The sequence below is a fragment of the Apodemus sylvaticus genome, chromosome 5, assembly GCF_947179515.1.
Source record: "Apodemus sylvaticus chromosome 5, mApoSyl1.1, whole genome shotgun sequence".
Classification (NCBI taxonomy): Eukaryota; Metazoa; Chordata; class Mammalia; order Rodentia; family Muridae; genus Apodemus; species Apodemus sylvaticus.
This window is the reverse complement of record NC_067476.1, coordinates 138,480,176-138,507,740: the sequence shown is the minus strand read 5'-3', so window position 1 is coordinate 138,507,740 and position 27,565 is coordinate 138,480,176. Positions and strand designations below refer to the sequence as shown.

Sequence of the window (27,565 nt, the reverse complement as noted above, 5' to 3'; positions counted from 1 at the left end):
ACTGATGACGACTACAGACAGGCTTTATAGAAACCGATGAATGCAAGAGACCACAGCATTGTTCAAAAGCTGAGGGTAGGCGGTTCTAGAAGGGGTCTGTGAAATTTACATGTATCTGGGATCTACTAATTCCACTCCTGGCAGAGCCCAAAGGAATCTTCATGTGGGTCCACAAGGGCCAGGGAAAAAGGTGTTCATCTCAGCAGTGTTTGTGGTAAGAGAGAGTTGAAAGCAAGCTGGGCGTCCATCGTCAGGGTCGGATGAATAGAGGGGTGCTGAAGGGCCTCGGAGAGATGAATGCATTGAACTAGGTTTCCCCACAATAGTTTGGCTAAGTTTAACATCTTTAAAATGTTACAGAGTGATCCAGGTATGGTGTAGCACACCTGTAATCAAGCACTCAAGTGCTGAGGCAGGAGGATCTTGAGTTGGGTGCAGCCTTTGTTATATAATGAGATAATCACATAAAAACCGAGAATAAAACATGATACCACACCACTGACCACCCCAATAGCAAAACAACAAATATTTTGAAAGGAAGAAGAATAAAAAGAAGAGGAAGAGGAGGAGAAAGGAGGAGGAGGAGAAGGAGGAGGAGGAGGAGGAGGAGGAGGAGGAGGAGGAGGAGGAGGAGGAGGAGAAGAGCCCATTCCAACCACTTACACCGTGTTCACGTGCACATTGCATAGTGTGTGTATGTGGGGGTTGCATGCATATGGAGGTCGGAGGTTAGATCTCTCTGTACTTTACCTGTTAAGACACGGTCTTTTTTTAGTTAAAATTATAATTATTAGCATATGTGCCCGTGCATGCGCAGGGTGGTGGCGATGCCACCGTTCTCACGCGTGGAGGTCAGAGGTCAGCTCTGTGAGTTGATTTCCCCCGTCCACCTTTAAGTGGGTCCTGGGGCTTGATTTCAGGTGGCCAGCCTCATGCAGCAAGTGCTTTACAAGCTGAACTCTCTCTCTCCGGGCTGAGGGTCCATCACCCGCATGCACTGTTAAATGGCCACTCTCTCTGTACCCGGCACTTCAGCTAGTGTGACAGACATAGGCCACACTGGCTTTTTACATGCCAGGGATCTGAACTCAGGGCCCCATGCTTGAGTAGCAGGTACTTTACCCGCTGAACTGTCTTGCAGCCCAATATTGTGCATTTTTATGTACAGAGACACGTTTTGGCACGTTGGGGCTAGAGACTGTGGTGTGGAGAAGAATATGTCGACAAGCAAGGAATGAAACAGAACATCAGGAGAACCTTGCATGGACCAGTGATGGGGGATGGGGTGGGGGGATGGGGGGATGGTCATCTGCCACTGTCTCAGTGGGAATCTGGAACTCTTAAGTCCCAGTGATCACATTATTTGTAAGCATCTGGCTGTGGAAGGCTTAACAAGGTTTTGCAGACACATTTGATCTCTTCTAGAGGGTCTTTGGCCCCTTCTCAAGGCCCACTGTCCTCACTGAGGCTGTGCCAAGGGCTGGCCTCATCTTGACCTCCATAGCTTTGCCCGCACAGCTCTTTGACTGTCTGTCTGTCTGCAGAGTCCCGAGTGTGTTTTGTTTGGGGTTTGGGCACAGAGTCAGGCTATAAGATCACTGTGGAGACCAGTCCTGTTTCTTCCTCTTGTCAAGCTGTAAACTCTTCTAGTCTTTATAACATCTCATTCCACACACTGCTTCACGAACAATAGGTGCACTGAGTCAGAAACATTCCAAGCGGAGAGAAACAGTATTTATTGAGCATCTACAACATGCCGGGCCTAACACTAAGGTCTTGCTCTCCATTCACCCCATGACCCCCTGTGAGGTGGGAGGAGCTGAAGTTATCTTAGAGACGAGGAAACAGGTATCGGTATCCAAGAACCTGGCGTTCCCTCATATCCATTCCCTTAAAAACAAACAAACAAACAAACAAACAAACAACAAACAAACAAACTCCCAAAAGTATCTTCAGTTTCTCATCCTGTAAAATTGAAGAGAGGTTTCTGGGTTCTGGAACTGTTTCTGGTTTGGGCCTGGGCAAGGTTGCCTTAAGTGGGGCGTGAATTGGAAATCTTTTCTGTCGGCCAGTAGGTGGAGCGATTCTTTATCCTGAAGAACACTCTAGAGTCTGGCTCTCCTGCCCTCTGCAGGATTTTCTTGGTATTGCAGGGACTGAAGATCTTGGAACCCATTTGCAGGGAAAGAAGCCCTAGAAGGCGCAAATGGGAACCCAGGAGTCTAGGCATGCTGGGGATGATGTCGTATGGGCAAGTGTGCCGCGGAGCTACAGGTAGTTGTCCTCAACCTGGTCGCCTCCGCTTGGAGAGACATCCTCGTAGACGTCGTCGTCGTCGGGGGCCAGTGCCTCGATGTCATGCGTGATATCGGCCAGCAGCTGGTGGAATGTCTGCACCTCGGGCCTCTGTGCTGCCCCGTCGTAACTGCGCACAGCAGAGGCAGCTGTGGAGCTCATGCTGCGCTTAATGCGGCCGAAGCTGTCGGTGAGGATTCCGCCCTCGCGGATACCCAGGCTCTCCAGGAAGCCCTCGAAGTAGCCGATGTCCTGATCTGGGATGAAGGGCCGCATCCCTAGAGGACACAGGGCAAGGTGACTCCAGCATCCAGCCAGCCTGCTATGGAGTGCATTCTCTGGAAGTCTGAGTTCAAATCCCTTCTCTGCCGGGGTGGCTTTGCCCAAGACCTTCTCTCTCCCAAAACAGTAGATGACACAAGACTCCCCACTTGTTTGCTAGTTTAGTATATTCTTAGGGATATACTCAAAATAACTACTTAAATTTCACTTTCCTCACCTGTACAACAGATCTTTGTACCTGATTTGATGTGGGTGTACTAAGTTACATCCGAAGCTGAGCCCCATAGACATTAGTCCCTTTCAGGATCTTTAACATTCTTACTTTACTTTGCTACTCTGAGAGTCTCAGTCTCTTCACATGCAAATGGGGAGGAGATAGCAATATATACTTCTCAGGAGCAGGATAGCCTATGAGATAGATCATGCTTGGCTCATGACAAATGCATACTCCTGTGCTGTCAGCATTATTCCATCGGTGCTTCGTAACCTTCTTCATTAGCTGTGTGACTGCAGACAAGTCTCTTTGGTCCTCTGAGCTCTGAGGCTGAGGTGGGCAGTGTGTGTGTGTGTGTGTGTGATCACATCCTGACTGGCTTTGCTGCCCTTGGGCTTTTGTTCATTCCAGCTGTTTCCTGACAATTAATTCCTTTCCCTTTTCTGCACTCGCTCTTGCTCTCCTTGCTCTCCTCAGGTTCAGGTTCTCAAAGTCTCGGTGGGGCCTTAGGGGCTCAAAGAACAAAGTGCTCCCAGATGGGGCCTGGCTGGGGATGCCTGGAACCAAGGGGCAGCGGGGCTTACCAATGAGAAGGAACTTCCGTCTGTCCCCATAGAGTTTCTGCAGGCCTGCGCAGTAGTCCTGGATAGGCAGCCCCAGGCGATAGTCTCGTAGCAGCAACGCAAACTGCTGGATCTCAGGAGGCCCCAGCTTACTCCGCAGCTGTGGGAGTAAGGGACACCCTTAGAGACCAGGTCCAGACTGCCAAACGCCTGATGTCTGCTGAAAATGCTGGGGCTCTCTCTGGCAGCCTGTCAGGCCCAGCCTGCCTGCAAAATCTTCTACTGCCCACCAGGGGGGACAACATCTGGTCCTTTGCATCTAGAAATGGTGTGGTGGTTTGTATATGCCCAAGATATAGCACTATTAGAAGGCGTGGCCCTGTTGGAGTAGGTGTGTCACTGTGAGTCTGGGCTTTAAGACCCTCAGACTAGGGCTGTAGAGATGGCTCTGTACTTAAGAACACGGACTGCTCTTCCAGAGGTCTTGTGTTCAATTCCCAGCAACCACATGGTGGCTCACAGCCATCTGTAATGGGATCCGGTGCTCCCTTTTTTGGTGTTTATGAAGACAGCTACAGTGTACTCATGTAAATAAAATAAATCTTAAAAAAAAAGACCCTCATCCTAGCTACCTGGAAGGCAGTATTCTGCTAGCAGCCTTCAGATGAAGATGTAGAACTCTGAGCTCCTCCTGTACCATGCCTGCCTGGATGCTGCCATGCTCCCGCCTTGATGATAATAGACTGAACCTCTGAATCTGTAAGCCAGACCCAATTAAATGTTGTCTTTATAAGAGTTGCCTTGGTCATAATGTCTGTTCACAGCAGTAAAACTCTAAGACAAGTGGGATATGGGTCCAGCTTCCTGAGTCCCGATCCTTTGGTGACCTCCAATCTGGTGCCAGGAGGTCATTATCTCTCTGACCCTTGCTTTCCTTCTCTGTACTTGGGGTGAGGAAGGAGCCTCTCTTGAGGTTGCTGAAGAGATGAAAGACAAGATGCAGGAGAGGTGCTGGGAGCAGTCAGCGCAGGCTGAAGCCACTCAAGGCTTCTCTAAGCTGGCCTCTTCTGTTTGTACCTCCTTCCCTGGCCTCTGAGGCTTGCTTGCTGCAGACCTCTGCCACCCGCCCACGCTCACCGTAACCATGTAATCCTGCAGCTGCTCGAAGGCCCAGCTGCTGTGGTCGATACTGCTGCAGTGGGAGCTGTGGAACGAGGGCGTGGATGCGCCACTGTAACAGGCTTCAAACGTGTCCTGGGAGCCATTGCTGCAGAGACAAGAAGAAGGTAACCTCACCGACCTCTGTTCCTAAAGGTGGTTGAGCCTATAGACCAGTGCTCAGGGCCCTATCCTGACCTTGTCTTGCTCATTCATCAAAGCCCAGCAACCTTTCAAGCCCCCTCCTGCTCTCGAACTCTGGCCTCTCTCTTCCTTACCCCATCCCAGACCTTTGCACATGCTGGCCTCTGCCTGGATTTCTCTCTTCTCCACTCTCTCACATCTGGTGCTACAGACACAGGACTTCTACCTGCTTGTTCTGAATTCTTGCTGTTCCCTCTGCTTGGCATGACCTGCCAAGCTCAACTGTCATCAGGAAGCCCTCCTGGTTCCTAGATAAGGAACAGTCAGTCCGCTCTGACTCTCCCGTAGCCCAGGAAGCTTCTTTTCAGTGCGGCGTTATCACTGCTGGCTGCCGCCTATGCTGACGTGTGCGACCCTTCCATTCTCCTTGTTGAGATCTTATTAACTAGGCTGCCTGGCTCATCGTGGAAAGTTTTGTGTCCGACGGGGTCTCACATATCCTAGAATGGCCTTAAACTCTCTATGGAGCAGAGATTAACCTTGAACTTTCGATCCTTCTGCTTCCAACCTCCCAAAGGCTGGAGTTGTAGGCATGAACCACCAAGCCAGGTTTATGCCGTGATGCGGGTTGGAACCAAAGCCTCTCATATCCTAGGCGAACCCTCTCTCATCTCTGATTCACCCCCAGACCAATGTAGGAAGTTCTCATTATTAACTACTTTTTAAAATAAAATGACCACACCGGGCTTGGGCTCTGAACTTTTGGCACTCTGCCTTCTACCTCCAGAAGGCTGGGAACACAGACCTAGCAAGGGTGCAGACTCCTGAGTTCACATTCCAGGCTGTCTGTGCTCAGGCTAGGTCTATGTAGTTTATGGTTTGACCCTTGGGATGCTAAACTTTGTTTCCCTAGTCCTTAGCTTCTCCATCTGTAAAATGGAATGGTGAGGATTGGTGTCACTGTGAAAATGACAGGAACTCACATTTGTAAAGCACTTCAGACTATAGACCCCACGTAACAGATGATCGCATAGCAGTTAACAAAAGCCAATGGTGTGAGCTCAGAGAATGTGTCATTAGTGGGATTTTGCTCTCCTCAGCCAAATCAGGTTGGTTATCAACTGGTTTATGCACACATGGGTTCAGGAAGAACAAATGTAGTGCCAATATCAACATTGGTATAGTAGGGCATGGGCCACTGCTTGCCAACATCAGAGTCCTTTCACGACCAGGATAACTTACCACAGGTCTACCGAGAGTTTTATTGGACTTAAACGGAAAATCCCATATCTTGGGAAACTCCTCAACCCTGAGCAAACTGGGATGGGCAATGTTTCTAACAGAATTCTTTTTAAAAAATTTTAAGGCAGGTTTCATATACCCCAGGTTTGTCTTGAACTCATTATGTAGCCAAGGGTGACCCGCTAGTTCTCTTGCTTCCTCCTTCTGAGTGCAGAGATGACAGGTGTGCCTCAGGGCATGTTGTGCTGGGGGTTGAATCAGGGCTTTATGCACAGCCTGGAAAGTGCTCCACTGGCTGAGTGACAACCCCAGCCTTGCAGATGTATTCCCAGCCTTGCAGATGTATTCCCAGCCTTGCAGATGTATGCCCAACCTTGCAGATGTATTCCCAGCCTTGCTTGCAGCTAGTTCTGACCAAGCAGCTAAATTTTGACTACTAAAGTGTAAGCTTGATGGTGTGTGTGTGTGTGTGTGTGCACGCGCACGCACTGTAGGGGTGGAAACCAGGGCTTTTCATATAGTGAGCATGCATGGTGATTCTGCGGTATTCCCTGGGTTTCCATCCTCCCTAAAGTTGTTCAAGAAACCATTGGTTTGCTGTCTCATAGTTGCAGCTACAGCTTGGACTAGGAGGTCCCTCTGAGAATGGTGAAGAGGAAACTGTGACCGGAAAAGAGGCCCAGGGTTCATAGGACCAGGAGGCCCCAAACTCTTGTATTTTGCATAAGAAAACCAATGTAAATCTACCCTCCCCAGGATTTTCCATTATACCAACATAGCTTCCAGCATTAGCTGTGCCTTTGGACTCTGCAGGTTACTAAACCTAGATCTCTGTGGTCCCAGGTCTCTAGGTCTCCCAGGGTTTAGCCTGGAGCTCTGTTTACCTCCTATCCTCAACACAAATCATGCCTGGGTCACTGTCTCCCATGAACTCTAGAGGAGTTCGGGTGGGGCGAGGAAGGAAAATTGGCCTCCCAGACAAAGCAGATACTCACAAGGAGCTGCAGCAGCTCAGGTCGGCATCGTAGGCAAACGTCCCGTCAGTACGGCAGCTCTCACCTGGGGGCAGCAGACAGAAGAGCTGTCAGAGATGCATGCCCACACCAATATCTCAGGCTCCCTGAACCCTCCGGCCTTGGCAGCACCCTGGGATCTAGTTCTGGTCCAGCCCCGATACATAGCTAACCTCATGCAACTGACACCCCCAATCCTTGCCTTCCCCAGTGCCCAGGTCCACAGCATCTGCCTATCTGATGGGACGCAGGGAATGACAAATGAGAGGCAGTGGGACAGGGTTGATCAATGTGTGTCTAGATGAGAGAGGGAGGCATTGCAAGGAGGAAGAGGGTTGGAAGCTCGAAAGGAAACCAACATTACTCATGGAGAAGTGGCTCCTCCTCAGCCTGGTCCCTCATCTGTCTAGACAGGGCCTTCTCATGTCAGCTCAGTGGGGGTCACTCTGTCACTCTGACTTCTCAGAGGCCAGTACCTCATTACAGGTTCTCACAATTCTGCGGTTAGATGTTTATCTCTGTGACTATTTATTCCGTGCAAGTTGCAGGAAGGCAATGCCATGTCTCAGTTTGCCCACAATCAATATGTCTTACAGATTACATCTGAGCCCGAGACAGTAAGCACTCAGTTGATATTGGTTGAATGAACGGACTCTCAGAGGCTTCCCATCGGGCACAGCTCCTGTGGGTAGCAGGGTCTCCACAAGGCCAGTGCCACAGCTCCTGGAGCCATACAGAGACCACTCCATAGGAGGCTGTGGAGAAGGGAATTCATGTAATGACTGTGAGGGGAGCAGAGAGAGAGGGGAGAGAGAGAGAGAGAGAGAGAGAGAGAGAGAGAGAGAGAGAGAGAGAAAGCTGCAGACAGAAGCTTTGGAACTAGACACACTGGCTTTGGGTTCTGACTCTGACCTACCAACCATGTGTCCTGTGACTACTCTGAGCCTCAATGCTTATTATCTGTAAAACTGGATTCACAGGGCCGCAGAGAGGCTCCTCTACCCCTCCCCCCTTTTTCTCTATGTAGCCCTGGCTAGACTGGAACTTGCAGGGGATCAGGCTGGTATTGACCTCAGAGATCTTTCTGCTTCTGCCTCCCAAGTACTGAGCTGAAAGATGTGTATCACCACCACGAGCAGATCCTTTTTCTTTTTTTAAAGATAAGGTTTCTCCTTTGTCGCTCAGGCTGACCTTAAACTCGGATCCTTCCACCTCAGTGTCCCAAAAGCTCGGGACTCTTAGCTAATGTGCTTGGGACTGAGTTTGTATGTGCCACGGTACCCATGTGGAGGTGGGAGGAAAACTTTGGAAATGCTCAAGTCTCTCCTTCCATCCTGTGAGTCCTGAGGTTTGAGTTCAGGTTGTCAAGGTTGGCAGCAAGTCCCTTCTCCCCACGAAGCCAGCTCACCAGCCCGGACACTGAGCAGTTTTCATTCATCTGAAAACTACCTCTTTAGCGTCTGTGGACTGCCCACTCCTGTGCTAAGTGAACCAGATAAGAAGGATGCCATGAAGACTCAAGAAGACCTGGCACCTGGCTGTTGTGCTTGGCACATAATCGGCACCCAGTAAATGCCCCTGTTAGTCTCACTTTAACTCCAACCCTTGATTGCAAACATGTGATGTCAGCCCTAGGAATCTCATGGGGTGAAGTTGGCTTAGTTAGCCGACAACACACATCCTGCAAAGCACGGGCACCCAAAACAAGAGAGCAGTTCAAGAGCCTAAGTTCAAACTCACCCCAAACTTGACAACCTGGCCATCTCTGAAGAGGTCATCAAGAAGAATGACATTCTATCAAGTGGACACCTAGAACCGGGGTCCAGCTCAGAACTCCTAAAGGCCTCATCAGCCCTGACCATCAGAACATCCAGCCTCTCCCAGGGCTTTGTGGGAGTTTGGATACGCACTGCAGCTGGAGAGCCATGGCCGCTTTGGTGTGGATCTGTAGTGGTAGCCAGCCCGGTCCACACACTCGATGCTCTGGTCCCCGTAGATGATCTGGAAGACTTGACAGATGAGGGCGCAGGACTCCTCAGCAGCATCCTGGTCCAGGGCAGGAGGAGAGCTCAGGCTCCTACCTATCCCCGGGGCGCTCCTGCCTCCCCAGATGCAGAGTGAGCCAGTGTGGACCAGCACACCTTAAGCCAATTTCAAAGACATTTCCCCTCAAAATATGGCTCCTCTCCTGTTCTTATGACCCTTTTACAGATCCCAGAGGCAACTTTAACTCCTTGGCCATGAAAGTAAATTCCAGGTTTCCAGGGGATTCATGGCCTATCTTGAAATGTATGTAACACAAGGGTTTGTTTAAATGTACAAGCACAGAGGCTGAAGCCCGTGTGGGGATGGGAGCAGCAGCAGGAGGGTCACTTCAAAGAATCAAGCTTGCAGGCTCAGTGCTGTTACTACTACTGGGCACAGGATATGGCTATGGGCTGCCCCATGCCCAATGCAACTGTGGAAGCAAAACAATAATAGTGTCCCTGTCAGAAGGAAGAGGGTCTTGGGAAAGCTTTGGAGATTGTGCATTTGAGGAGGAATCCAGTGAGAGACACAGAAAGCAGTAACTGATTGACAAAGACCATGCTTATGAAAATCTTGCCTTTTGGTACCTCTAAAAATCCTAGGGTAAATGTTCAACTGTAACTCGGGATGGGTATCTGTGGTCATCGCAGGTACTGCCATTTAAACCAGGACGAACCTTACCATGACCCTAGAGAAGACAGGTCAGAGAGGATCCTTGTTTTATCGCTGAAGGCTCAGAGGCTTACTGGGGGTTGTGTCACTTCTTTGCATTCACCACAGGCCAAGGCATCAGCTAATGCTGGCACTAGGAGTGTTAACTCTGACCACTGTGTGTGGGATCTCTGAGCATCAGACAGGAGGAGGCCAGAGGCTCAGACCCCTGGAAAACAACTCATTTACTTGTTCATTCTACCACCAGGCCAGGACTGACGCCTCAACCCCACAGCTGAGTGGGATAGCCAAGGAAAGCACAGTGTCGCCTCAGTCTGGTTTTCAGGCTCCTGGGTCTACAGACTGATTCTTCTCCTTGCTTCAGTTTAAACAATACAAGCTAACCTTTCCTTTTGAAACAGGGTCTCTTCCTCCATCAGTCACACAACCCCCTCACCTCCTACCAGAGCCAGCATGGCCCGTGTGATCCTAGCTTTTCTGCACACCTGCACGCCCCGCCCCCTTCCTTTCCTCATCACCCTAGTCAGGGTTCCAGGATGAGGCCGTGCTGGATGAGGCTGTGGAGTAGAGAGTCTAAGGAAGGGCTGACCAATGGGGTGGGCATGGCAACGTCATCCCAGAGAGACGATGGAGCTGGGTGTGGACAGTGAATGGTGTGGTCATAGTGTTTGGATACATTTAAAAATAAGACCAATGAGTTTATTGGCAGAGTAGATTGAGAAAGGCAGAGAAGAGAGACAGAGCAAGGACCACTGCAGGGTTTCAGCCTGAGCTACCAAGGATGGAGCAGCTATTCAATGAAATGTGCAGATGAAGATGCTTCAGGTTTGAGAGGAGATTGGGGGCTCAACTTGGAATAAATTCATTCATAATGAGAAGTAGACCCTGGAAAAGACAGGAGGAGTGGAGATTTGGTTAGAGGTGAAATTCAGTGTTCTCTGGGTTTTAGAAGGCGGTAGAGTAGAAATCACATAGGGACAAGTGTGGATAAAGGAGAAAAGATTGAGGATAACGCCTGGACCACCCCAACTTTAAGAGGCTGGAAAGAAAGGAGGTGCTAGCTTCTAAGGAGCGAGGGGTTAGAGTGTCGGAACAGGAAAGGAAGGCTGGATGGTATCTCGGGGTGGGGTGGGGGCCACTGAGCGGCATTTCCTGGGGTTGACCTCCTCTCCCTGTGGACAGGCACACCCATTCAGAGAGAGCCTGGAACCTGGCGTAGAGGAAGGGCTGGGAAGGCTCAAGGCCGATGGTACTGCTAGACTGGGCTAGTCAGTCACCTGCTTTCCGCAGGACTTTTAGTTACCTAAACTTTGAGCCTGCTTCCTTTTCTAAGGAGTGGGAATAAATGTCATATTCGCCCTAGCGGCTGCTGTGGGGATTGAGTGTTAATGCTGTCCCCCGTCTGTCTAGGGTCCGCGCTTCAACTGTGGTGTGATTAGTGCGATGATCGTGACTGTCACAGCAGTAGTGCCAACACTGCCTGGCGCTCACCCTGTTTGCCACAGCCAGGATGACCAGGTTGCAGTAGGCGTCGGGGCTGTGGTTCTGGGGATCCAGCGGGTTGGGACCGGGATGGCGTCGCTCCCAGCTGCCGCCGACGCCGCCACTCGCCTGCCGCCGCTCCCAGCTGCCACCCGGCTTGCCCGCGCCGCCGCCCGCGTGCCGCCGCTCCCAGCTGCCGCTGAACGTCTGTCGCCGCTCCCAGCTGCCCGACGCCCTCGCTCCCGCGCGCTGCCGCTCCAGGCTGCCGCCGCCTCCCGCCGCCCGGGCCTCGGCGCCCGCGCCCCCGCCCCACGCCACGCGCCAGTCCAGGCTGCAGATGGTGTGGCGTCGCTCAGCTGTGCCCACCCGTCGTTTCTCGGGCGCGGCGCCGGGAGGGCCGGCATCACGACCCGAACCTCCCGGGCTGCCGTCCATGCCCGCCGGCACCGGGTCCACGCCCAGACCTAGGGAAGGAAGGGGTTGGGGATTCAGTAGCAGGAAATCGCGGCTTTCCGGGGCCACCCGGAGGGCCACCTGGCAGTTCTGAGGTGCCCTGAGCTAAGACCACGTGCAACACTAAGCTCCCTGATGGTTCTGCTGGCTCCGGGACTTTCGGGCCCCACCCCCCAGGCCTATGACTCCGCCTCCGGCCATGGCTCCGCCCCAGACTTCCAGGTGGCAGCCACAAAGTTTCCACCTTCCCCAACACACCCTAATGCCTTTCTCCGCAGACTTGCTCTCTGAGTTGAGGGTGGTAGTCACCTTGTCCCCTTTCACCGTACCCTTCATTTGAAGCGCGACATTGGTCTAAGCATCCCACCTTCCAGTAAGACTTTCCCTGCTCTCTTCAGTCCCATCTCCAGATGGCTGACCTAAAACCTCCCACAAGACCCGACAGCTCCCCTATCCAGGGCGCCCCCTACTGTCCGATCGGAGTCAAGCGATCGTGTCTTTTAACCACCTCCCACTCCGTTTAAGGTTGAACTCTATTAAGGTTGAACTCCTGACTCTAACACCTTACCCAATCTTCTCTATCTGGTCAGGATGCCAATCCTGACTCTCTGGTCTTACGGATGGTTTCTTCTGCCTGCCCTTAGTCTCAGAACAGTATGCTCAGTGTTTTTTGCCATCCCTTTCCCATGGTCTCAGCACTGCAGGGACTGCACCCCGTCACCCCCGCCCCCCACCGCACCAGTCTTAAGCACTAGCAGATGCAGAGCATCGTCCTGCAGGTAGGAGGCAGCAGCAATCTCGTGCGTGGGGATGCGCAGGATGAGCTCCTCGTTGTCGCGCCACGTGAGCAGCAGGCAGCGTGCGGACAGGCTCAGGATGCTGTCCTGCTCCGGCGTGGTCTTCAGAGGCAACTCCTTCAGCTGCTGCGGGGTGGGTCGGATCACCTGAGTCCCCAGGAATTCGGGGTAGGAGAGGGGAAAGGGAAAGAGAGCCTCCCTTCCCAGGACCTCACCCTGGCGGTGTCCAGCAACTGCAGGAGCTCGTCTCGACTGGAGGGGTTCAGTGAAGAAGTCACCCAGGTGAGGTGACCCAGGAACTGGAGGAGAAGTGGGAGATTCTAGCCTCCGAGTTAATGCAGGACAGGCTGAAATACTCGAATTAATAATAACCTGTATGATGGCTAATTTTGACTTGTCAAACCCAAGCTGCTGGCACACCGGTGAAGGCTTCTCTGGATGATCATATGAAGTGAGAGACACAGTTTAACCCTAGCCACGCCTTCTGGCTGCAGCTCACTTAAAGGGGTGGGGAAGAAGAAACTTTCACTTTTCGCCTACTTTCCCTCAGTCTTACTGGCAGATTCATCTGCTCTGCAGCTGGAGCTTTCCTTAATGATATTAGATCCTAATTCTTCAGGATTTCCACAAAGACTGAAGACCAGCTAAAGCTTTTAGTCTCATAGACTGAACAACTACCAGATTCTTGGCTTTTCTTTTAGAAGACAGCCTATGTTGGACTGGCAGGACCACACCCTGTAAGGTCCTCTGCCCCATCTATCAGTTCTGTTCCCCTAAAGAACCCTGACTAATACAACCTGATAACAACTTCTGTTGAACTCAGGACCAGTTTGTATATATGTTCCCATCTACTCACAGTTACTTTAAGAATTAGAAGGCTCAGCATGCTACAGTCAACTAAAAGCTTGGCACAGGGTTACAGCTAGAAAGGGTCAGGCTGGGTAAGTCGTGGTAGAACAAGCTTGGAGTCCAGCGCTTTGGAAGTGGAAGCGGGAAGTTTAGAGTCCAGGGTCAGCCATGGGAGTGTGAGGGTGTTGATGGACTCCCCAAATCCCAGCACTTAAAAGGCAGAGGCAGGAAAATCTGAGTTGGAGGCCAGCCTAGTCTACAGAGTGAGTTCCAGGACAGCCAGAGCTACACAGAGAAACCCTGTCTCGAACAAACAAGCAGAGAGTCCGAGGATACACAGCAGATTCAAGACCTCCCTGGGCTACACGAGACTTTTGTGAGGTAGGGAGAAAGCTTGAATGCATGCGCCAGAGCTCACATTTCCAACAGTTAGCTGACACGTGCTAACACATGGCCGGCTCGCTCTATGAGGCTCTGCAGGAAAGCAAAAGTCTTCCCTCCCACACCCCACTGCCATGTTGAAGGTCAGATTTAGAGCCTCTTTGCATGATAGGCCAGACTCTGTGTGTGTGTGTGTGTGTGTGTGTGTGTGTGTGTGTGTGTGTGTGTGCGCGCGCGCGCTCCTGTGAGTGCAGGCATATGCTGCAGCACCTGTGTGGCAGTCAGGGGATGAGCTCCTGCCTGCCACATTGTCTGAGCCAGAGCCTCCTGTCTGTACTTCTCACGTCAGTCAGGCCCCTGCGTTTCCAGGAGTTCTCCCATCTCCACCTGTCGTCTCCACCCTGTGGGTTTTTCAGGACCATGGCTGCATGCTTTGCTTGTGCCTGGCTTTACGGGGGCTCGGGGGATAGGAACTCTGGTCCTCAAATTTGCCTGCAAGCACTTCATCCGTCAAACCATTCCCCCCTCCACGGCTGCCCCGGGCCAGGATCTACTATTAAGTCTTGAAGGATCCTTGGGAATTTCCTTGTCCAGTGCCTCTCCCCACCCCACGCATTATTGATTCTCCTAACAACCTCATTGCAGATCAAATGGAAAGAAGCATTGAATTAATACATCTTCTTAAAAAAAAAGACATTCTCAGTCAATATATGGGCTCCTATAAATTCCTAGTTATAACAACATTATCAGTTAAATGTTATTCAGTATGAGAATAAACTTTTTACTACTTTAATTGCAGAATTCTGGGTGCAATTCTTTAATTGCAGAATTTCACCACTCACATCTTTTTATTCTGTAAACTTTCAGCCCTTGGTTTTCAAACATATTCTTTTTCTAGCTTTTCTTTATTTATAGACTTGCCAGATAAAATACAAGATGTTAGTTAAACAACAATTTTGTTTTTAGGAATTTTTTTTGTACCTATTTAGTTCTATTTAACGTTTGGAGCATACTTATGCTAAAGAAATAATCACTGCTCGTCTGCAGTTCAAATTTGACCAAGTAGCCTGTTTGTTCAATAATCCTACTTCACACCGACCTTTGGCTGATGAAGACCTGTTAGCCCACCCAATGCTAGTGAGAGTCCGTTATGTTGGCTACCTATCTCCACCCTCCATGCCCCTAGACCTGCCTCCCGGGCTGGCTGTGCAGCCTGCAGCCTCCGGAATGCTGGACAAGTGCTCTACCACCAAGCCACACGCCCGCCCAGCCTCTCTCTTGCTCTTAACTTGGACACTGAACAAACAGGGAGCCTGCAGACAAAAATCTCATGAGTGGGTTGAGATTTTGGGTACGTGGCACAGTTTCTTGGAATGCAGTCTCCTGTGGGGGTGGGTTCTGAGCCCCATGTTGGAACAGAAATTCTGGGGCTCAGCGGGTGAGTGTCACCTGCTGAGGGTGTACAGTCCGTGGCAGTAAGGTAGGAGGCTTCCTTCGGGTGACACAGGGTGTGGCAGAGCTTGGAGTGCGTCCAAGCCTGCCCCGCCCCCACCATCTTTGTCCCCTGCTCACCTTGACCTCTTTCTCCAGGTAGTCACACAGCAGGATGTGGGGGTCAATGAGGTAGTCGGGGGGATACAGAGGCACAGAGTGCAGCGGCCTGCGGCTGACACTGCTTCTGAAGGCCGCCTGGCGTGCAGCCTTCGGGAACACCAGCCTTCGGATGGGGGACACAAAGCCCTGGGGAGACAGGGAAATCCCAATAACTAAGGCACTGGCTGTATGAACTCAGTTTTAATTCCACAACCTAAGTTAATCTTCCTCAAATCCGTGGGAGGTGCAGCCCTGTGCCCCACCCCCTTCTCAGATGGAGAAGCGAAGAGGAGAGCTAGAAAGAACACTAGCAGGTGGGACTTCCCAGTCCCCAAGTCTGCATTTTAAGTACCCAGGGCGGGTGAAGCTCCTGCCAGCCAGATTCAAAGACTGGCCAAGGCCCCAGGGCTAGATGGAGGAGGCCTAGGCATTTATTAAGCTATTGCCTGTTAGTGAGTTAGAACTATGCAATAAATAAGTGTAAGTGTAATCCAGGGACACCAATACAGAAACACCCAGGATGGATCTAGGGAATTTGAGAGAAATGTTGTTTCCTGGATCCCATCCTAGACCTGAGGAATCTGAAGCCCTGAGGCAGTTTCTAAAGCAAACCATAAATTCTGGTGGCACGTGTGGCATGCGACTTAGCTTCCCCGAAAGACAAACAGGATGGGCTGCCACCTAGGAGTGCATCTATCAAGTGGACCTCACTGGGTGAATTCTAGCACTCAGGAGGCTGAGGCAGGAGAATTGCTGTGGGTTTGAGGTCAGCCTGAGCTACACAGTGAGTTTTCAAGATCAGCCTGGGTTACATGGCTAGACCTTGTATCATAAACAAATCCATAGATTCCCCAAGAGTATGTGCATGTCAGCCCCCATGATTCATATGGGGACACACTTTGTGTGTCAGTGCTGGGATTTTGTCCAGAGCCTCAGACCAATACCTCTGTGCTGTATGCCTCCTGCTTTCTTAGCACTTAAAATTCTTAGCATCAGTTTGCAGTTCAGGATATCAAACCCGGATCCTAGCATGCTAGATAAGCCTTCTGCCAAGGAATGAGCCCCCTCCTCCAGTCCACTTTTATAGTTTTGAGACAGGGTCTCAATAAATTACCCACTCTAACTTTAAACTTGTAATCCTCCTACCTCAGCCTCCAGAATAGCTGGATTACAGACCTGTGTCACCATACTGACCTCATGTAAGTTCCTTATAAAACATTCTGAACTCGTTTCTTGGGTGGAGAGAGTGTCGTGTGGATAAGGGTGCAGTGGGAACTGGGAAGTGGGAAAACGTCTCAGATTCAGAAAAGGGGGAAGGTGGAGAGAGGACTTGGGTTGGTTTAAGCTGAGGTCTCAGGAGTAAGTTTTTGCACAAGGGTGTGGAGGGCAGGAGTATCTTGGGAGACAGTGGGCAGGGAACAGGTAGGAGGTCCCAGCATGGGTGGGCAATCTGCCAACCTGTAATTACCTTGGCCGGCCTTCCTATCTAGGTGATCAGGGAGAGAAGGTGTCTGCTGGGTGTCTGTCTGTCCCTTTCTTTGAGAAGCTGCAGGAAGCTACCACCAGAATGTCCAAGAAGCAGATATCCCAGGAAGACCCTGTCTGTTTCTCAGCACAAGTATGACAGAGGCCACTCAGACCGAAGCTTAGCCCGGAACCCAGATGTCGGGCTGTCACGGACAGGAACTTCTTTCCAAAGGAGAAGGAAGGCCCCTTCCCTGTGCTGTCTGCTAACTCCATGCCGCTCACCTCTCTACTCCACCATCAGAGACATTTCTCAAGCCTGGCCCTCTCAATCGACCACTTACCTTCTTCCCTTTCTTGGCTTCATATTCCATGGTGAGCCTGCTCCTCCGCTCTTGCCACCCTCCTCTCCGCCCCCTCCAGACCCCCCCTCCATTTCCTTTGTTCTTTTTCCTGCCTGGTCGGAAACTCCACCAGTACCAGAGTTCCTGCCCCTCCCTTCTGATGGTGGGGGTGGGGGTAGGTGGAGAACAGTGCCTTGGAACCCTGTAACTGAAGGGTGGGAGCCTCACATGGTGTCCAAGGGGCTTGGCGCTCGGAGCAGACTGAGGAAGGGTCCCCTGAGTTGGAGATTACATTTGGGTCATAGCCTATGTCTGCCACCAACTTTGCTGGATGACTTTGGCAAGGTAAGGCAGTAAAAGCCTCTTTCAAAGCCTGCTGCCTGTTTCCTGCATTCACCAGGAGAAACCCCAGCCTCTCTCTGAGAAATGAATGAGAGAGTGGGTGGAAAGTGCTTCAGACTCTGTCCAGCAAGTTAAGATAATAGTAATAATAATAATGATGATGATGATAATATTAATAATAATTCCTTACTTTTCAGAGATGGCATATGGGGGCCTCTGGGACTGGCTGCCTGCTACTCACTTAACCACTTGTGCCTCAGTTCCCACAGCCTGACCTCATAGTAGTTTGACTAGGATTACACTTAGAAGAGCTCCTCGAACTATGAAGTACTCGATAAATATTAACTATTAGAGCGGCTGAAGAGTAGAGCACTTACCTAGCAGCCCGCAGGCCCAGGGTTCTGTCCTTAGCACTTCAAATGAATAAAGAAAAAACCGACTTCTGCTTCCTTATCTTAGGCTCCCGGGATGTCTTTTTGGCATATTTATCTCCCTTACTCCTCATGATATCTGCGACCATGATTTCAGGGACATAAATTTTAAAAATGCAGTCTCGTGTGCAGATCCCAGCTCAAGGTCACATGGGTGGTGTGCTTGGCAAGGATTCTGCGTGGGGGTTGGGGGTTCGGGTTGTGCAGTGAGATAAGAACGTGGACCTGAAGTCTAGTGTCCAGTGCTGCTGGGGCCCTCACCTCCTGTGAGCCTTACTTGGGAATGTTCTGAATGGCCCATCAACACCTGTCACACCACCTGGGTTCTGGATGCCAGCATTCTAGACGGCTTTGCTGATGTCCCTGGCTGCAGTGGATATTCTAAGCTCTGGGTTTCAGATTCCTCACCTTCCCAATGGAAAGGTGATCCCCAAAGTCCTTCCTTGCTAGTGTTCCTCTGTGGCATGGAAGACACGAGGCCACAGATCATAAACAGCAGGTGCCAGGGCTTGGGACTCTTTGCATAGGAGTTTTTGTTTGTTTTGTTTTGTATGGGTTTTCAAGACAGGGTTTCTTTTCTCTGTGTAGCCCTGTCTGTCCTGGAACTCACTCTGTAGACCAGGCTGGCCTCGAACTCAGAAATCCGCCTGCCTCTGCCTCCCAAGTGCTGGGATCACAGGCGTGCACCACCACTGCCCGGCTGCATGGGGGTTTCAAAAGGGTGGGTATGCCATGTCTGGACTCCTGGGTGTGGGAGCTACAGGACACCCCCAACCCTAGTCATTCCTCCACACACCAAAAAGGAAATGGTCCAGGCAGTTTGATGTCAGACTTACAGCCTCTTCCTCCCAAGGCCCTGCATCCTGCCAGTCACATCTGAGCACTGAAACATGAGACCTCCACTCTGCCTGCCAGGCCAATGAAGAGAGACCAGGATATACCAACCAATCCCTGACTCTGCTCTGAGCATCAAAATTGCTAAATAACCCCTTGAGCCAGTCTAGAGTTCTAGCCTCACTGTGATAGCAGGTTATGAACGGCAGTCTCTGGTGCTTCAGTAACTGGCTGTTGTAACCCCTTTCCTGTCTCTGGGCCTCAGCCTCCCCAGTTATAAATTTGGACCTTATTTTATTCTGAGAATCACTAATAGGACCAAATGTCACTGCTTGGAATCTCAACTAGGACATGGAGATGACTAGAAAAAGAAAATGGCCTCTGTGTTGCCTGCTGAACCCACCCCAGAGCCATGATCAGATCAAGTGCTTAGTGTCAGTCAATCATCCGGAGACAGACGGCCAGGGTTCAATCACGAATGACCTTGAGCAATTTACATCACGTCTCAGAGCCTCTGAGTCCTCATGTGTTAAAAGCAGGATAGTAATGGTGCTTTCCTCAGAAAGCTGTTCTCGGGACAAAATGGAGCGGCCACATAATGAGAACATACATTACTAAAATCAGCCAGCGAATCAAAAATGAGATGAGCAGAGACAGAAAACGCCGGCCTGTCAGCATTATCAGTGTGACCGCCAGGCTTCAGCCCGTTAAGTCAGCTGCCGAACTGCCCTGGAGAGGACTGCAAAGGCCACCTCTGCACCCAGCAGCAGAATATGTTACCGTCGATGGCAGTCCTAGGCAGAGGGGGAGATGGAACGGCTGCATCTTACCTAGAAGAACTCAGCTTGTGTGAGGAGGGTACCCTGCCTCGCCTGAAAGGCAGACTGCAGGCTAGCTTACTCTAAGCAGAGGGAGCAGCTTGAGCAAACGGTGGCTCTGAGCTGTGCTGCTTCTGGCTGCAACCAACAGCCAATTCCGACCGCAGGTGGCTCAGCAGAAGTCTGAGAGTATTTCCAGGACTGGTGAGCTGAGCAGCTCAACAATGGCGCAAATGTCCTTATATTTTTCTACTTTGTTGTTTCCTGAGATAAGTTGCATGTGCCACTAGATTTGCATATTGAAGCATCAACCTCTGGTACTTCAAGATATAACAGTATTTGGATATAGAGATTTCAATTCACTTATTTATTTATTTATTAATTCACTCACTTTATTTATTTATTTATTTATTTGTTTATTTATTTATTTATTTATTTCAGTCAGGGTTTCTTGTAGCCCAGGCTGGCTTTGAACTCACTATGCAAACAAAGGTGACCTTGAAGTCCAGATCCTCCTGCTTGCTCGTATCCCCTAGTGCTGGAGTTACATTTGGTGCAGCGCTGGGGACAGAACCCAGGACCTTTGTGCACGCTAGGCAAGCACACTACCAACTGAGCCACAGCCTCGGTCCCGAGAGATGTGTCCCTTAAAGCAAAAATTAAGTCGGGCTGGAGTGCAGCTCAATGTTACAGCATCTGCCTTGCCTGTAAGGAGCCATGGGTTCTATGTGAAGTACTGTAAGAATAGACAGACAAGAACTGGAGAGATGGCTCAGTGGTTAAGAGCATTGCCTGCTCTTCCAGAGGTCCTGAGTTGAACACCTAGCAGCCTCATGATGGCTCACAACCGCTGTAACAGGGTCTGATGCCCTCTGCTGGCATGCGGGTGTACATGCAGATGGAGCACTTATATACATTTAAAAAAAATCTTTAAAAATCACAAATAAATACTGTTTTGTTTTGTTTTGGAGACAGGGTTTCTCTGTATAGCCATGGTTGTCCTGGAACTTGTTCTGTAGACTGACCAGGCTGGCTTTGAACTCACAGAGATCCATCTGCCTATGCTTCCCAAGTTCAGGGTTAAAAGTGTGCACCACCATGTCCAGCTTAGATTTTTTTTTAATTAGAAGAAGCAATTAAGTCGAAATACCACTGTTATGAGGAACTGTATAAGCACAGGGAGATATTTGACACATATAAAAAGACACTAGGAACATTTGTACACACAGAATCCAACCAAGAATGCAGTGGGACACTGAACCTACAAGCCAAGGAAAGAGGCCTCAGGAGAAACCAGTCCAGTTCTGCCTCCAGAATTGTGAGAAAATGTTTTCCGGTCAGGTTCTCCTGTCTGTGGATCATGCCATGAGCACCCTGGCAAGCAATGTAATTGGCAAGATGGTTTCACAGTAGCATAGCAGTAAAGCCCATCAGTCAGGTGGCTTCTCCTCTTGTCTTTTATTCTGGAAGAAAACATTGCTAGGTGAGTTTTCTTTTCTTTTCTTTTATTTCTTTTTTTGGGGGGGATTTTTTTTTCTGAGACAGGGTTTCTCTGTATAGCCCTGACTGTCCTGGAACTCACTCTGGACAGGCTGGCCTCGAACTCAAAAATCCGCCTGCCTCTGCTCCCAGAGTGCTGGGATTACGGGCGTGCACCACCACCGCCCGGCTGCTAGGTGAGTTTTCAACATGCGTCCTCTGGGGTCTGCAAAGAGCTCGGCCATTAAAGAGCACTTGGTGGATCCAAGTTCATTTCCAAGCACCCATTGCGGAGGCTCACAACCACGTGAATCTCCAGTTCCAGGAGATCTGATGAGGCCTCTTCAGACCTCGGGGCACCAAGCACATACATGTTGCACAGACATACATGCAGGGAAATGCTCACACTCGTAAAAAAAAACATAAAAACAAAAATACCCTTCCCTTAGGAACCAGTGGTCTAGACACACCAACCAAGATCCATTTGGCTGTAACTGAGAGCGACACAGCAGTGGCCTCAATGCGATCATTTATCTCTTACCCTGACAGTCAAGGCCTACAGTCTAGACAGGAACAGCAGGAATGTGTGCCGGGACCCAGCACATCCTGTCTTGCTGCCTCTGCTCTACACTGTGGTTCCTCGCTCCACTGTAAAACGTCTATCTATTCGGCCAGTGCTATAAGCTGGGAGCAGACTGCCACCCTTCCCTTCAAAGGGATGCCCTAAAGCAGCACTAAGTTCTGCGGCTCCCATCGCATGGGCCAGCACTTGGTTCGGTTGGAAAGCCTATCTGGTGCTTTCCAGCTAGCTTAGGTCCAACCACAAATGAACAGGAAGCACCAGACTCCCAACTACTGCAAGCACACGTCTGGATTTGCCTGTGAACCCCATTCCTGCAGCATCGCAACTGAGGGGAGAGACAGTTCTGAGTACAGATGGCCGTCTGTGCCCAAGGGCTAGGAGCTCAGGTGGAGCAGAAGCCGAAGAGGAGGAACTGGCTCTCTGTCGCTCTAGGCCTCTGGTCTGCCACGAGGCAAGACACTGCACTCTTACCAGAGACTTCCTGCCACGATGCTCTGCACATACCGGCCCTGAGACAAATGGAACCAGTGGCCACAGCCATGGTGAGCCTAAATAAATCCTTCCTCCTTTTAGGTTGTATTTTTCAGAGCTTCTGGTTTGTTCGTCACAGTGCTGGGTGCCATTAACACATGCCTCAAATGATGTTTAGGTCTTCTAAAATGTTGGCATCGGCTAAAAAGGTTGATTTTATTCTGAAGAAACGAGTTTCTACCCCCAAGAAAAGGCCACCACCAGGCTTATAGGAGGATCTAACGCAGTGGTCCTCAGAATGAGGTCTTCAGACCCCTCACACAGGAGCTCCCAGACCCCCTCACACAGAAGCTCCCAGACCCCCTCACACAGAAGCTCCCAGACACCTTCTTGTTCTGGAATCAGGATCTCATGCAGCCCATCCTGTTTCCACTGCCCCCACACTGGGATTCCATGGTGTGCCACCTTGCCTGGCTGAGAACTTTTGAAATACAGAAGCCTGTATTTGAAATGAGCCACTTTATTGCTTCTCAACCTTTTGGCTAAGATCAAGTGCGTGAGCTAAAACTGGTTTTCATAGTCTGAATTTTGGGAATCATACCCGTGGGGTAGGTAGCGATCCATGTGGCCTAACTAGGTGCCTCGTACCTGATCCCCAGCACAACAGGAGCAGAAACCCTAACAGGAAGACATCTTTTCTACCAAGGCCCCCAAGGTCAGCCCTTGAGCGTGGGTCACAGTACTTAGAATATTTCCTTGGTACACACATCATAAACAGTATATATTTCAGTCGAGTTGGGAACTTCTGGCTGAGTCTTGCTTTTGTAAGAATTCTTTCTAGGACCTTGAGACAGTGCATTCCCACTTCTCATCTTTCCCCCTTCTCTGTAAAATGGATTTGGAGAAAATCTCTAGGAAGATCCAGGCTGAGAGTCTGGTTGATTGATTGATGGTCTAGCCAATCAACAGTGAGCGAGGTCTGGCTAATGTTCCATTCTGCCCCACCCACGTGCCTTAAAGGATCCCATTGGAAAATGGTTCTTCTCGTCCCTTGGCCCTGGCCCAGAACAACCAAACAGGACACAAGCAGAATGTACTGAAATGACTTTTAATATCTCATGTCGCAGCAAAATTAAAAATATACAAAAAGTCTGTGGTGTACAAAAGTCTCAGTACAGAAGCCCCAGCGTGGCCCCTCCCCTGCCCAGGGAAATTTCACTCGAAAGGGCGAGTTGGGCTGCCGGGCTGGGAATGGCACAGATGTAGTAAATACCAGGAAGTGGGCCTAGGAGTAGGCTAAGAAGCGGGAAGAAGTTTGAACTGACCACAGAGGGGAAGGAGAACATGGGGAAGAGTCACCTGGAGTTGTGCTGACAGGGAAATCGGGCCCTTAGGCATGGCTAGTGGTTCCTGTGGACATGTGGCAGGTATCAGAGGTGAAGGTATTCTGGTAGGATTCCCCCTCCCAAGGGACCTTGGCTCTAGTCCTAAATTACCACCAGCTTGCTGTGTGAGCTTGGGGGATGGGGGGAAGGGCAGGTTGCTCCCCATCTCTGGGCCCACCCACCCCTTCTGTAAACTAAGAAGTAACTGGGTATTAAGCTACCGATGCCAGATTTGGGGGTAACAGGCCTGGCTCAAGGGTCTGCAGTGGCAAAGCATCCGTGAGTAGTCTGCATTAAGCCACCGATATAGAATGCAAACGGCCTTAGCACTTGAGGCCTGGAAGCTGCCAGGAGTCCTCTCTAGGATGCATCTGTAATCCACTCAGATGCTAATCTACGGTGGTAAACTTAATGTTTATTAAGGTGGCCTTTTTTTGTTTTGGGAGGGGAAAAAAACTTCTCAAGCCACAAAATCCTCAGGGAATCCTGAGGGCTCTGGGGACATTTGGACCCTTTCTTATGTCTGATTTGGAAACGAGACAGGAGAGGGGCGGGGAAAGAGTGCTGTTAGGCCGGTCAGGATGAAGAGGCATATCCTCCTCCCTTGTGCGGCTATCCTCACCCATCTCTGTTCCCCAGACCCCCTCCACTTTAACATTATTGCAGGTATCTATCCTGAGCTTCCGCCATCCAGCCTGGCCTGGGGACTCTTGGAGAGCTGTGCATAGAATAAAGGCCAGGATGCTGAGCAGGGGGTGGTCACACCTCGGTGTGAGGGACTGAGCATGGAGCACGTCTGTGTCCTGGGGATTCTGCTTCCAGGAATCAGCCCTGGATGGAGCAGTCCTTCCTTACCCCATCTCCTGCAGTGCCCTGATGCGGTTCTTCCTCCCGGGCCCGCATGGCAGTACTTTGTGGCAACCAAAGTACTCAGTGTCCCAACCAGAATGGCATACATGTCCTGTTTCCCCTAAGCCCCAGAAGTGCCTTTGACTAGGACCCAGGCCCCTACCCCATGCCTCCTGGGGGAATTGGTACTCTCTCTATCTTTCCATTGTGACACCGCAAAACACTTGCTTAGAGATTTCAGTTCCCCTCCTGCAGCCTCATCTGGCTCAGTCTGGGAAGGAGGCAGATGCACAAGAGTTGTGAGGCAACAGAGATGGGATCAGGGCTCCTGGCATTAAGTTAGAAACCTGTGCCTAGACTCTCCCTCTACTTGGAGAGAGTCCCTCTGAATCAGGAGCTCCCAAAGTGGAAAAGACCCTGGATCCTAAGCAGCTGACCTCCCATCAGATGCTGGGAACAGCCAGGAACCTGGAGTCCTCCAGACAACCAGGGTTAGATACAACTTAGAGGTTCCTGGTATCCCTGGAGGGGAAGATAGATTAGAAGCCTCAAATTGGTGGCCAGCAGGTTGCTTTCCAAAGCCTAAACCTTATTGCCAATCAGCACAGAACACCCTCCTGCCTGTCCCCACAGCTCTGCTTTCTCTAACTTCCACCCACCCCACTTTCCTTTTTGGCTGTATCTGAGTTTAGGCTCATGCACCCTGCCCTAGAGAACCTTCCTCCCACTGTCAGGCCCTTATAGACCCCAAACCTAGGCAAGCTGCAAGGGGAGGGGCCCGTAGAACCTCAGTCTTCCGAGGAGTGTTTGGGAATGACCACTATCCCAAGCTCCCTGGTTCTCTTCTGGGAGTCCGCACATTCTCAGTCTTGCCCTCCTGGGTTTCTGTTTCTCCAGCCCTCGAGGTGACAAACTTCAGGGAGACACAAGTGCAGGAGGAATCTGGCTGAGAATAAGGCAGATTTGGGGATAATGGGAGGAAGGGACTGAGCCCATATTTTTAGACAGTCCCTGCAGGGGAGGGTGGAGGCCCGTGCTGTTGGCTGGAGTGACTGTTACAAGGCACACGGTACAGTGGTGAGTGGAGGCGCAGTGCGGGATGCGTGGTGCCTGGGGAGGCGTGGAGCACAGCCAGCAGCTGGAGTTGGCTCGAAGGTGGAGGCTCATGTAATAGGAGGCATGGTTGGCAAGGAAAGGTCTCAGGATTGGATATTAGGACAGGGCCTGCCTAGTATTCTGTTCTCAAGATGTTCTATTATCCGCTGCTTCTGAAGAACACAGAACTAACTTTTATTGGTGCCCAGGAGAACCCTGTGGGTCCATTTACTTGCCGTGTGATCTTGAGTAAATGTGTGGCCCTCTCCATTTCTCCTATATAATAGATGTGAAGAACAAGTGACTTTGGGGACCTACCGAGCCCCGTCCTTTTAAGATTGTGGTTCTAGAGTCCTCTCTCATTGAAAGAAACTTATAGGGGTCAAGGGAAGAACTAAGAATGCAGGTTTGGTTGATGGTCTGGGAAGAGGAGTGGCAGACCCCAGGGGTCCACTTGTGACGGGGAGGGGGGCGCAGGGGGGAAAGACCAGCTGAGGTAGATTGTGTCAGAGAAAGGAACCAAAAAACAGCTCCAAGAAGATGGGGCTTTCCCCAACTCAGATTCTTCTGCCCTAGTGAAGCAAAAACACAGGCCAATAACAAGAGGCCTCAAGCTAGGAAGGATGGGGCCCTGAGCTTGGGGGTGGGAGAGTAATACTACGGGTAGGTGAGCTCTGTCCAGATGGAGAAGGGTGAGGGCCTCTGACCATGACCTGCCCTGGTGCCCAGATCCTCTCACAGGCAGTGTCCTGGGAAAAGTTCTGTGAGATTAGAATGAAAAATGTGGCCATGGCTTCCCAGCAGCCCCACGCCATACCTAGCTCTGCTCATCCTGGGTCCTTGCGTGCCTTGGCCTGCAGCAGCCAGCCCGGGGATGAGGAACCTTTCCTTCTAGGCTGCGAGAGAGTGGGGCATCCACGGGGCTATTATTCCTGGGGGCGGGGGTATAAAATAACTTATCAATGGTAGCCCAGATGTCACCTCATAGATGTGTGGATGGGTGTATAGCTCTTGTTGGGGTGCCACACACAGAGGAAGGGTGTCAGGTAAATAATGGGATGACGATTCCTGGCACCATGAGCCCTGATGGACCAAGCAGCTTGGGTTTGGAGCGCATCCTCCATGCTCTGTCTTACAGATTATAGCGTGTATATAGCTGGCTATGGAATTGGTTTCCAAAGCTAGCCCTGGGTAGAGGGAATGACTACCTCAGAGCAGGCCTGGGTCGGGATAGAGCTACCTGTTACTCTGGAAGCCTCTCAGGAATTCTGGGAGGCAGGAGAAGAAAAGCATTCTGCACTGGTAAAACAGATGTAGCTACCCGTGGGGCCAGGCACGATGGCGTGTTTCCTGGGTATGATGTGTGCCTCACTGTAAGTCAGGAACCCTCCCCGCATCCTCAGCAAGTCAACCATTGCTACATCATGGGACCCTGTGAGAGTAGCTGCCACTCTGAGCCTCAGTTTTCTATCTGTAACTCCCAAGAAAAACTGAGCCAGAGAGGGCTAAATACTTATTTGCATAGTCTAGGATTCTCACAGCCCACCACACTTCTAGTGCTATTTGCACTTGTCCCTAAAGTCCCAGGTTGTCCCCTTCCAGTGAGCTCACCTCACTTGGCATAAGAGAGTGACAAGGGACTCTAGGACCTGCCTAGAACTCCATCTTCTATTTCACAAAACTTCCTAGCTCCCCAATCTCATCATCTTGCTCCCCGGTCAAGACAGGCCAGAGACACAGGCCAGGGTGAGTGGTCCTTTGTGCAACCTAGGATGTCTGGACCCTGGGAATGGGTCACAGGCCTGGGGTCTTAGCAGATTTGAGGCAAAACGAGTTAGTCTCCCAGATACTGCCCCAGAGAACCTCACTGCAGGGTGGCAGAAAGCCAAAATTTATGTCGTGTCCCCAGAGCTATTTTTTTTTCCAGCTGAGAACCACTTGGCAGCAGAAATGTCTCAAGGGTCCTGAGGACAATTTACTTTTAGAGAAGCAAGGGCTGGGGGTGTAGCAGGGGATCTAGAACTCCCAGAAGCCCTGGCAGCCTAGACCTAGAGCACCCATTCTAGAACATCCCAGATGACGCCTGCTTCCCCTCCCCCACCACCCACAGTAGAAGCTAGAATCTTCCACATCAGAGCCTCAGGGCTCCAGGTCCTTGATCCTTATAAAAGAGCAGCAGCTCCATAGGACATGTTATCAAGAGCTCTTCTAGAACCTAGATGTCTCCCCAACAGGTCCTCTCTCAGTGCGAAAGAGTGAGGCTCTAGGACCTCAGATAAGTTGAGCTGGACAGAATCTCCCTGG

General features: G+C 50.8%; 2 protein-coding genes across 4 annotated transcripts in view; one reads left to right on the top strand and one right to left on the bottom strand.

Moving 5' to 3' along the window:
• The window catches only part of LOC127686086 (putative testis-specific Y-encoded-like protein 3), a 255,675-nt gene that overhangs the window by 143,662 nt on the left and 84,448 nt on the right, over nt 1–27,565 (top strand). The gene's annotated exons all lie outside the window — the stretch shown is intronic.
• On the bottom strand, nt 1,722–17,042 carry Ccm2l (CCM2 like scaffold protein). Of its 3 annotated transcripts, none has more exons than XM_052183947.1 (10): nt 16,975–17,042; nt 15,146–15,313; nt 12,559–12,642; nt 12,286–12,469; nt 11,103–11,557; nt 8,822–8,957; nt 6,894–6,957; nt 4,492–4,621; nt 3,376–3,514; nt 1,722–2,573 (listed from the first exon to the last, which is right to left on the bottom strand). In XM_052183947.1, exons 1-10 carry the CDS (start codon nt 17,002–17,004, stop codon nt 2,269–2,271), a joined length of 1,695 nt encoding a protein of 564 aa, XP_052039907.1. In that variant the 5' UTR covers nt 17,005–17,042; the 3' UTR covers nt 1,722–2,268. The 3 variants fall into 3 exon arrangements, with proteins under 3 accessions (XP_052039907.1, XP_052039908.1, XP_052039909.1); XM_052183948.1 differs by having other exon boundaries at nt 12,286–12,466; XM_052183949.1 differs by lacking the exon at nt 6,894–6,957 and having other exon boundaries at nt 2,371–2,573.

Coding starts and splice junctions, on each gene's coding strand:
- Ccm2l (XM_052183947.1), bottom strand. CDS start 17,004: ATGGAATATGAAGCCAAGAAAGGGAAGAAG. Junction 8,958..11,102: donor TCCTGGCTGTGGCAAACAGG/GTGAGCGCCAGG, acceptor GCCCTGGACCAG/GATGCTGCTGAGGAGTCCTG. Junction 3,515..4,491: donor TGCAGGATTACATGGTTACG/GTGAGCGTGGGC, acceptor TTACTCCCACAG/CTGCGGAGTAAGCTGGGGCC.